We start from the raw sequence: 12,121 nt of genomic DNA on the forward strand, positions 1-12,121 counted from the left end.
AGTTTAAAAACACTGAAACATTTATCACAGACTCTGACAAATTCTTACCCACTGCTTGTAGATGCACAGCGTTTGGTTGCTGTTTATTAGTCTGTGTGGCAGACTTTTCAGCAGAGTTTGTGTGCACCGGAGGGTGGCTGCTCTGCTCTGCTCTGCTCCACCGCCCACCTCGCCTCTCCAGTCCCAGCGTTTGGACGTCGACAGCAGCGGTCGGTGTTGGTTTTTCTCCGGGTTTCTGGTCTGACAGAAGTGACATCCGCGTCTAAATTTACTGCTAATCTTCATGGGCAAGGTGTGGAGGCAGATGTACCCCCAATATACCTACTATTATTACCCCCCTTACCTGCAAGCCAAGGTACGAAAAGCAGTTTTACCTCATGCTTGATATCGCGTTTGTAAATCCGACTGCTGTGTGTCATGTTTTATTGGATATTGTGCGACATTTTAGGGAATGGGTTGATACTGTAGTCAGGCAGCGCTGCTGTAAGTTTGTAGCGTAGGCTACTTGAGGGGATTTTCGGGCGGACATTTTAAATCGTTTTTTTTTATATCAGATATAAACAGTAAATCCTGATATAACCTAATCGTCGCTGCTTTATATGCAGTGCTGGTTTAAACTCGTTGTGGTCGTCGTTTTTTGGCGTTATTAAATGCTTTGCTCGTGCTCTTGGCCAGTGAATTCCTGTGGCATGACATCGCGCGCTGGCTGAAGTCAATCTCAGTGAGCTCTAGTGTTGTTGTGATCGGTTCATATATATATGAACAAAGCCTTTATTCGTGGAATTGTATCGTTGTACAACAACAATAAAACAAATATTAAATAGGCCAATATACACCCATTTGATCAAGATTAACAAGATTTAGAAACATGATTGTTCGATTCTGAACGCTAGTGAAATATTTGGCTACATGATATTGATATTAATTTTGCTATTATTCTTTTATTATGACCCTTTTTGCCATTTCATAAATATATCTGTTAACTTTGGCCAAAAAGCCTACCCTATTCATCATTGTGACAACTTACCCCATATATTGTGACAATATGCCCCTGATATTGGTCAGCATTTTAAATGAACCGTATCTTGCTTTTCCTAGTCAATAAGATTCAATAACATTATAATATTCAAAAGTAGTAACATTTTTAAAGTTTGTGTCAATATCTCCCAGGAGAATATTTACTGCCATTAAAAAATGTGACAACTTGCCCCATATTTGGCTCATAAACAAAATTAGCAGGGTCATAATGTTGACAAGCAGTTTCAAAATAGCAGTTAAGCCATATATTCTTATGTAAAAGTATGTGCACTAATAATCCAACCAAGAACAATTGTGTATCGATTTTTTTTACCATATAGCTACTGCAAGTTTAAAAACACTGAAACATTTATCACAGACTCTGACAAATTCTTACCCACTGCTTGTAGATGCACAGCGTTTGGTTGCTGTTTATTAGTCTGTGTGGCAGACTTTTCAGCAGAGTTTGTGTGCACCGGAGGGTGGCTGCTCTGCTCTGCTCTGCTCCACCGCCCACCTCGCCTCTCCAGTCCCAGCGTTTGGACGTCGACAGCAGCGGTCGGTGTTGGTTTTTCTCCGGGTTTCTGGTCTGACAGAAGTGACATCCGCGTCTAAATTTACTGCTAATCTTCATGGGCAAGGTGTGGAGGCAGATGTACCCCCAATATACCTACTATTATAATATCACAGCACCCATGGTACGGCAGCAAAGTTCCTTGATTATTACACCGGAATGAGAGTATAGTTCCTAGCCATATCGGCCTAGAAAATCACAACTTTTCATTTTCCGTCGGTCTTAGTACACGATGTAACTACAGAAGAGTCAAGTTTTAAATAGGAAAAATATCGAAACTCTTCGGTCATTTTTGAGCGAGATGCTAACGGTCTAATCAGATTCAATGATCTATGCTAAGCTACAGCTAAAAGTGCTACCGCCAGACCCGGAGATCGGCTGAATGGATTCGAAAATGGTAAAACTCAACCGTTTAACTCTAGGGGAGTTTGAAAATGAGCCTATTTTCAAAAAGAGTGGAGTGTTCCTTTAAGGCCTAGTCATTGGCTGATAGTCTTTTATCAATGGCGAAATATTAGCTGATTGATTGGTCTTGATCTTCTATATTCTTTTAAATGGTGCATTCTTTTGTATTTAGTGCAGTCAGCTAAATATTTTGACATTTTAGTGCATTCAGCTAAAAACCATGCCTATAGTTAGCTGCTTGGCCAAATCATGTGATGTTTTCAAATATTATACAAAATTGAGTATATTTCCTCATTTACACCACACTCCATCAGCACCTTTCATTAAAAAATGATATTGGTCGATCTGTAATTTAAAGATGGTTTTTCTCCAATATTTTTAATATGCTAAATTAGACATGCAGTTTTCACACTGCTTAATTTCAGTTGTGTTAAAAGGCTGTTTAAAAGAAGAACATGAGAACTGGCATGAAATGATGGAGAGCAGAGAGGAAGGTAGCTGCTGTTTATCAGAGAGATCACAGATGATCAATACTGAGGCGCTCTATGGGTGGAGCACATCCATTACACAGCCTGACTGTAGATATGATGCTAATCGGGTTTCATTTATCAAAAGATCCAGTTCCTTCTGAGCGTGTCACGTATCACAGAGCTTTATGAAAGTAGCCTATTGATTTGAGGAAACATAAATCTTAAATGCTACAAGTTTTTGTCAATCAAAACGTTGCATGTCACAGTTAATGCAGTGGCTGCTTGTTTGATCTGACTAGTTTGCCTTATTAATATGGATGTGGATGAAAGTTCTGCTGACAGAGTGTCAGATGAGTATCAGATTTTGAACGTTTTTATGCATTTATGCACTCCTCATATTTCACTCTTATCAAAGTCAATGTGTCAACCCATCTTAATCTGATGTATTTCTAAGGGAAACATTGAATTGAGTTTGTTCATCGAGAATTTGTTGGATAGTAAAAAGTGGATGTTACATTTTTTTTAAATGTTTGATGGTTATGATGGTTAATGTTTGAAAATGAATTAAGGCGGTCATAAACTAATTTTACAGTAATGCAAAAAATACATTGTATTATTTTTAAGTACTCAACTTTGTATTTTACAGTGGAATATTACAATACGAATTTATTTTATTTAGTACATTTTTATATTATATTATATTTAATAATAATAATTAAAATAATAAAATGTAAATGATTAGATAATTCATAATAACAACAACTTTATAATTATGTATTCATTATTATAATGAATGCATGAATGAATTAATTATTATATAATAATAACAACAATGATGATGATTATTATTATTAATTTACAATGTTTTATAACCATTTTGATATATAAGCACAAATTTTGGCCAAATTGTGCAGCCCTACAAACAAGCACAGCAAACCTGGAATTTTTCTTTTTAATTGCATTTTAAACAACAATCGCAATTTTTATCAGATTTTTTTAATGCATCCCTAGCATTAACGATGTCGTCCAAAAATAAACGTTGATTCAGTGGCATAGCAAATTACATTTTGATATAGATTTTCTTTATATTTTTGATGTAGATTTTCTTTCTATTTAAATATTTAAATTTAAACACAGTATTTATTCTTTACACCTTATATGCACTGATGAATCATGTACAGTAAGAGCAGGAAGTAAATGGGATCAAATTAGATTTTTTGCATCTTTAATTTGTTTAAATTTAAATTCGTCCTAAACCAAACACTGCAATATACTTACAGCTATACAAGACAGAGTCCATGAATACTCCATAAACTCCTCAGTGAAGTGACCAGAATAAATAGACCACATTTTTAGTCCACACCATTCGTCTTCCATCATCTCTTATTTTTGTAATTAGAATTTAATTTCTGGTTCAGAAAGTTTCCAGTGTCTGGACTGTTTTGCTATTTTTGGGCACATGCCCTTGTAGGAGCTTGGAACAATTTGAGATGCTTTTGTAAGATAAGCTTTGACAGGGAGGGGAGGATCGGCCTTTTTTATTATTACAGCAGCTTGATTTCTTTCAAGGCTGGAAGCCAACAGCTTTTGTCTTTATTTGAGAGGCGGAGAGGTAGAACACATTTATATGGCACTCTACTCGACTGTTTACAGCATAATGTACAGCTTAAGCTACAAACAAATCATATGCACTGAATTTGAGCAGATTTGATTGTGATTAACTATGTATCAAAAGGTTCAATCTCTCAAAACCTGTCAAAAACACATATTTCACACTATTATACTTTGCATATAACAAAGCATGTTTTAGGACCATTAGTGTATTCATTATTATAATGAATGCATGAATGAATGAATTATTATATAATAATAACAACAATGATGATGATTATTATTATTAATTTACAATGTTTTATAACCATTTTGATATATAAGCACAAATTTTGGCCAAATTGTGCAGCCCTACAAACAAGCACAGCAAACCTGGAATTTTTCTTTTTAATTGCATAAACAACAATCGCAATTTTTATCAGATTTTTTTAATGCATCCCTAGCATTAACGATGTCGTCCAAAAATAAACGTTGATTCAGTGGCATAGCAAATTACATTTTGATATAGATTTTCTTTATATTTTTAATATTTTTGATGTAGATTTTCTTTCTATTTAAATATTTAAATTTAAACACAGTATTTATTCTTTACACCTTATATGCACTGATGAATCATGTACAGTAAGAGCAGGAAGTAAATGGGATCAAATTAGATTTTTTGCATCTTTAATTTGTTTAAATTTAAATTCGTCCTAAACCAAACACTGCAATATACTTACAGCTATACAAGACAGAGTCCATGAATACTCCATAAACTCCTCAGTGAAGTGACCAGAATAAATAGACCACATTTTTAGTCCACACCATTCGTCTTCCATCATCTCTTATTTTTGTAATTAGAATTTAATTTCTGGTTCAGAAAGTTTCCAGTGTCTGGACTGTTTTGCTATTTTTGGGCACATGCCCTTGTAGGAGCTTGGAACAATTTGAGATGCTTTTGTAAGATAAGCTTTGACAGGGAGGGGAGGATCGGCCTTTTTTATTATTACAGCAGCTTGATTTCTTTCAAGGCTGGAAGCCAACAGCTTTTGTCTTTATTTGAGAGGCGGAGAGGTAGAACACATTTATATGGCACTCTACTCGACTGTTTACAGCATAATGTACAGCTTAAGCTACAAACAAATCATATGCACTGAATTTGAGCAGATTTGATTGTGATTAACTATGTATCAAAAGGTTCAATCTCTCAAAACCTGTCAAAAACACATATTTCACACTATTATACTTTGCATATAACAAAGCATGTTTTAGGACCATTAGGGTTTTTGCATTATGACATTATTGTCATGCATATTTATTGCCAAATTATGCTTACCGTAATGCATAGCAGTATTTTTTGTTTTTAATTTGTGCTGATTTAAAAAAAAAGCCATATAGTAATTTTTAGATTACATTAAATTTAACGTTATTGTCGTTGAACAAATGTCAGTAAATATTGGTATATGCAAATATAATTAATTGATGGTTCAAAACCTGTCAAAAACGTTCCCATCATACTGTGTTTCACACTATTATATTTTGTTTATGGATTTTTTTAGATTACATTAAATTCAATTTTACTGTCATTGAGCAAATGTCAGTGAATATTGGTTTAGAATAGTATATGCAGATGGAAATATAATTAATTGAAGTGTCAAAACCTGTCAAAATCATATTTCACACTATTATATTTTGTTTATAGAAAATGGAGCATGTTTTTAAGGACCATTAAGGTTTTTGCATTATGATATTATTTTTAAGCACATTTCTTGCCAAGTTATGCTTACTGTAATGCATAGCAGTATTTCCTTTGAACTTATGCCGATTTAAATAAAAGTTGTTGTGTAACAGCCATTTATTGTCATTTTTAGATTGCATTAAATTCAATTTATTGTCATTGAACAAATGTCAGTTTAGTGCATGAGGGTTTAGAAAAGTATATGAAAATGGAAATATAATCTGGTAAGTGCAGAATAATAAATTCTGCAATAATGTGCAAATTGTGTACGGTCTGTGCAAAACAGTTTTTAGCAAGAGTATAAATGGAAACGCAAAAAAACTAAACAAAAATCAAATGTATATTCAGTTGCATTGTGGCACTGAGAAATGTGGGGGAATTTAGCTTAATGCTGCAATTGTAATGAAAACAATGTGCAACTAATATAAATGGTAGTAAAATAAGCTTAATTTTCCTTATGCAAAATAGAATTCCTTTTTTTTGCTCAGCATTTTGATGTTAAACCTGGACGTATTTTCTTGAGAATGCATGAAATGGACTGGGAATTATGTAGCTCTTTGAGAAGCAGCTGAACTGTAACAATTTATTCATGTTAAATTTACAAGTCAAGAGAGACGTGCTGTTGCATTATCACCAGTGTTCAAAAATGCATCGTTAATATGAAAAATAATTAAAAAGCGCCAGTTTTTCATCCGTGTAGGTGGGCTGGCCGTGTCAACATGAGCCTGTGATCGAGGGGTGGGTTTTAACACATTAACTGCCATTGGACATTACACACAGAGCCTGCCAACAAAGCCATTGTGAAGGGCCTATACAATGTTTACAATAAAGTCTGAAGAGCTGCCTGGCAGCAGAATGTACACAATTAACCAGCGCCGTGGCGGCCTCATTATGTGTGTGCCGAGCTGAAAGAATTCCAATTGTTCTCCTGCGATAGTCATTCTGGGAACTTTTTGACATGAGGAAAATGAGGGACCAGCTCACAATAATACCCACCACGGCGGTGAAGCGCTCTGCCAAGGGCCTGTCTCACGAACACAGGCGGAGAGCTGGAAAAGCCCTTCAGCCTAACTGACAAGGTCAATGAGAGCCACACATACTCGTCTGGTATTAATAGACCTGCTTTGTTAGTTTGTGTAAACAGACAATTCAGTAAATGTGTAAGTAAATATGTGAAGACCGAATGGGGTAAAAATAGTTTCGCTGTGTATTTGAAGACTGTCGGATGACGCTATATAGTGAAATCTGACAGCCGGTTGAGTTCCTGCTATAGAGGAAGTTATTTCTGTGTGGGTATCAGTGGACAGGATGATTTTATACCATATACATGTGGGAATGATGAAGAAACGTGATGCAGCAATACAGAGCATTAAATGTTAAAGGGTGATGGCATTGAAGCTTTATTACTGTAAAACTTTGTGTGATCAGTACATGAGGCTCATTCAGTCAGAATTTACAGGCTGATCTTGGTTTCATAATATTAAGCTTTTGTGCAATATTTTTTTCAGGTATTAAGTATTTAATCCATTTTAATTTGCTCATTATCCAAAAATAAAGCTATTTAGTTTTAATGTATATTTTAGTTTTATTGTTTGTTTTTTTACTTTTTTAAAATTGTGAAGCTGTTGTTGCACAAATATCAAAACTATCATTTATTTGTTATCAATAATCTGTTTTGATTTTTTGTTTTTTTTGGTACATTAAAGAAGTTTTTAATTCACTGTATTATCCACATTCTAATCAGCATATTAGAATGATTTCTGAAGGATCATGTGACATTTTATGCTTGAGTAATGATGATGGAAATTCAGCTTTATTAAAATAGAAACCATTATTTTATATTGTATAAATTGTGAAGCTGTTGTTGCACAAATATCAAAACTATCATTTATTTGTTATCAATAATCTGTTTTGATTTTGATTTTATTTTTGGTACATTAAAGAAGTTTTTAATTCACTGTATTATCCACATTCTAATCAGCATATTAGAATGATTTCTGAAGGATCATGAGACATTTTATGCTTGAGTAATGATGATGGAAATTCAGCTTTATTAAAATAGAAACCATTATTTTATATTGTAATAACATTTAGTAAGATTACAGTTTTTTTCTTTATTTTTGTTCAAATAAATGCAGCCTTGACGAGCAGAAGAGACTTCTTTAAAAACAATGCAAGTCTTACTGATCTCAAACTTTTGACCGGTAGTATATATATGATGGATTCATTATCAGAGTTTATGAAAGCATCACAACTGACATGTCACAGTGTCACTGTATTTCCCTCAGAGCAATTTACATACACTCATTTTCTGCAAATAACCAGTTTACATATGAATATTTCACAAGACTGCGGGAATATTAATGCTGTGATTGTTCATAATCATAATTTTTCAATCTCCAGATGTACTTTGGAGAAATGTCTCGTGTGTTTTGATCGTTTTAAAATTACGTGTGTGGGTTGCGGGAGCGAAATGTTGTTTTGTGTCATGCAAATACACAAATCATATTACAGTCATGAATTTTAGAGGATCTCATTTTACTGAATCTCTCTCAGAGCCCCAATCCAATTCAAATTTAGACAAAATCATACACTAAAGACTGCAACCTAACACGCATAACATCCATGTCTAAACTGGATGCAGTCAGCGTATTTGAATGAAACTAGATCAATCCCGTTATAATCAGAGATGTCTCAGCATGCCTTATGATATATGCAAATAAATTACACATATCAATTCTGAGCATTCTGATCTTCTGGTCTACTCGGTTTCTCATCTTGTTTTGATTGGACTAATTAAAATCGGTCATTTAGAGTCATTCTTATTAACACTGAATTCACAGTAAAATTCACTCATTTTAATATTGCTAAAATCTAGCAGGGATCATAACATTTTAAAGCCTTGCATTATATTGGTAACCTTCTCTCTGTATAAATCTGTTGCACAAATATCAAAACTATCATTTATTTGTTATCAATAATCTGTTTTGATTTTGATTTTATTTTTGGTACATTAAAGAAGTTTTTAATTCACTGTATTATCCACATTCTAATCAGCATATTAGAATGATTTCTGAAGGATCATGAGACATTTTATGCTTGAGTAATGATGATGGAAATTCAGCTTTATTAAAATAGAAACCATTATTTTATATTGTAATAACATTTAGTAAGATTACAGTTTTTTTCTTTATTTTTGTTCAAATAAATGCAGCCTTGATGAGCAGAAGAGACTTCTTTAAAAACAATGCAAGTCTTACTGATCTCAAACTTTTGACCGGTAGTATATATATGATGGATTCATTATCAGAGTTTATGAAAGCATCACAACTGACATGTCACAGTGTCACTGTATTTTCCTCAGAGCAATTTACATACACTCATTTTCTGCAAATAACCAGTTTACATATGAATATTTCACGAGACTGCGGGAATATTAATGCTGTGATTGTTCATAATCATAATTTTTCAATCTCCAGATGTACTTTGGAGAAATGTCTCGTGTGTTGTGATCGTTTTAAAATTACGTGTGTGGGTTGCGGGAGCGAAATGTTGTTTTGTGTCATGCAAATACACAAATCATATTACAGTCATGAATTTTAGAGGATCTCATTTTACTGAATCTCTCTCAGAGCCCCAATCCAATTCAAATTTAGACAAAATCATACACTAAAGACTGCAACCTAACACGCATAACATCCATGTCTAAACTGGATGCAGTCAGCGTATTTGAATGAAACTAGATCAATCCCGTTATAATCAGAGATGTCTCAGCATGCCTTATGATATATGCAAATAAATTACACATATCAATTCTGAGCATTCTGATCTTCTGGTCTACTCGGTTTCTCATCTTGTTTTGATTGGACTAATTAAAATCGGTCATTTAGAGTCATTCTTATTAACACTGAATTCACAGTAAAATTCACTCATTTTAATATTGCTCAAATCTAGCAGGGATCATAACATTTTAAAGCCTTGCATTATATTGGTAACCTTCTCTCTGTATAAATCATAATAAATGGCAGCTACATAATGCACAGGATACTGCATCCCACAATGCAATGCCCTCAACTTGACCTTTCATTTCTAATGTGATGTGAATGAACTGGAAGTAAATCCAGCCATGATTTTAACATCAATTTTCATGACTCAGTATTTGCTTGAACTGCAGACTGAGTGTTTTCCCAGGGAAAGCAAGAACTAATAAATCTGTGTATCTCAAAGAAGGAGTTCACCCAAAAATGAAAATCAGAGGGTGAGTAAATGACAGAATTTTCTTTTATTGCGCAAACTATCCCTTTAAATGCAATATAAGTCGCTTTGCATTAAAGCATCTCCCTAATGCATAAACCTAAATAAGCCCATCAAGGTTATGCATCGTGATGAGCACATGAGACATAAACATTTAGCATTGCATAATGCACTATTTTTGAATCGTAGTAGGCAGTATACAGTGCATACTGTGCAGTAAGTTCAGTTAGTAGTAAGCTAGTGTTTCATTCCCAGCAGCCCTGCACACATCCAAACTCTCTCTCTCTCTCTCTTTCTCTCTCACTTGACGATCCGTGTGAAAGAGGCGTCTTCCTGTGCGACAGACGCACACACACATGTAAACACGCTGCTTTCGTAGTGAGGGAGCGCCTGCCGTGACAAACTCGAAGCTGTCGTTGTTGACGACTACAATGTGGCCCCCGCCAAGAAGATGGGGCCCTCGATTCGAGCCAGACGGCAGAGGCAGGAAGGTGCGTAGGCTGGCACTGTTTCAACAACTCGCAGATTGAAACATTTTATTTATACAGAGCAAATGGATCGAGACCGAACAAGATAGGAAGTCACGGGCTGAAGTGTTTCTCCATTACGGTGGAAGGCAGGGAGAATGTCGAGAATGTGGTTTGGGCAAGTTGCACACTCGCTTTAACGTGGCGCTTTAGACGTCTCAGAGTTGCATTGGAGTTCTAAAGCTTCTCGTTTAGCAGTCAAAGGTGTTTTTAGGGCACCGTAACTACAGTACAGAGAGAGACAGCGTGCATGAGTGTAAGTGTGCATGGATTTATGCACATGCATGTGTGCTCACACGTTGGCAGGTTGGAGTGTGATATATAGTCGCTCTGATCGCCTGTGGGGGAGGCGAACGCTTTCCTCTTCATTTGTTTTCTCTGCACATTCAGCATGGACAGCTGTACCATGTCAAGCAGGGCTACTTTACGGCTGATTTGTGGGTTGCTTTCCTGTAGGTTTAAAGCTCCTCTAGATTTTGTTAAACATCCTTGCTATTATAAACCAGCAGTTCTTAACTGGTTTTGCTTCTGGACTCTGATGTTTATCATGCAATGTCAACAAAAATGTCCTGAAATCGACCTAATTCATATTTTGCATGCTATTCCAAAGGATAAATATTTGTATGGGTACTTTACAAGTATATCCTACTTCAAGTGCAGTACACTCATGTATAGCAAGATATACTTTATATAGCAAATCTTAGCTGCGTGATTGTTTATCGTCACAAAATGTAACCATATTATCGCTATGGAACTACGGAATTAAAATAAATAAGTAATTGCAACATTTTAGCAGATTTTTTTCTTGCAATTCTGAGACAAACATATAATCTTGGAATAAAACGTAAAACTTGGAATTGCAAGAAAAATTCTGAATTTTTCTCATAATTGTGAGCTGATATCTTGCAATTAGCCTATGTGTTTATATCTCGCTCACTGTTTTATTTTTTCAGATTTCTTTTCTCCTTTCAAAATTGTCTGAATTGTGAGATAAAGTTGCAATTACCTTTTTTTATTTTTTATATCCATGGTAGAAACAGTCTTCCATATATCATCCAGCTCTTTATATAAAGTTGGATTTATAAGTAGGCCTATGTCCAACTATTTCTGCATACATACAGTATTTTTACGTAAAGCGATATATAATATAGCAAATATCTGCTGGTATCTTTGCAAACTGTAAGCTATATTATTAGGGATGCACCGAAATGAAAATTCTTAGCCGAAGCCGAAACCGAACAAAATGAAACACTGGGCCGAAGGTCGACTACCGAATACCGAACACGGTTTTTCGAGTTTTTTTCCCCATGTATTTTGCTAATTTTTTTTTCACCATTGCATAAATTAAAAAGCCAAAATGTGCTTTTTACTGTTTTGTCTTGCTTTTCAAAGAAAAAAAAAATCAATTACAAAACAACAATTTAAAAATATTTAACACTGCACATTTTTAACATTAGCAGACACAATACCAACAAAGCACAATTTAACTTAAAATTAATAAGTTAGTAAAATAATAATTTTTGGCCATCAGACCCCCTTCTTGAAT

At 34.6% G+C, this 12,121-nt stretch overlaps 1 protein-coding gene across 3 annotated transcripts in view; it reads left to right on the forward strand.

The window, feature by feature from the left end:
• Positions 1 to 233: 233 nt before the first annotated feature.
• The window catches only part of LOC107563835 (RNA-binding motif, single-stranded-interacting protein 1), an 85,496-nt gene continuing 73,608 nt past the window's right edge, over positions 234 to 12,121 (forward strand). For 2 of the 3 annotated variants that reach the window (XM_016248802.1, XM_016248803.1), the window contains exon 1: positions 234 to 355. In XM_016248802.1, coding sequence (XP_016104288.1) covers positions 284 to 355 — 72 coding nt within the window. In that variant the 5' untranslated portion in view covers positions 234 to 283. Of the gene's footprint in view, positions 356 to 10,439; positions 10,540 to 12,121 lie in introns of those variants that run through there. The other variant, XM_016248804.1, reaches the window with a different exon arrangement.

Source organism: Sinocyclocheilus grahami, unplaced genomic scaffold (genome assembly GCF_001515645.1).
Source record: "Sinocyclocheilus grahami isolate Dianchi unplaced genomic scaffold, SAMN03320097.WGS_v1.1 scaffold891.1, whole genome shotgun sequence".
In the NCBI taxonomy this organism is placed as follows: Eukaryota; Metazoa; Chordata; class Actinopteri; order Cypriniformes; family Cyprinidae; genus Sinocyclocheilus; species Sinocyclocheilus grahami.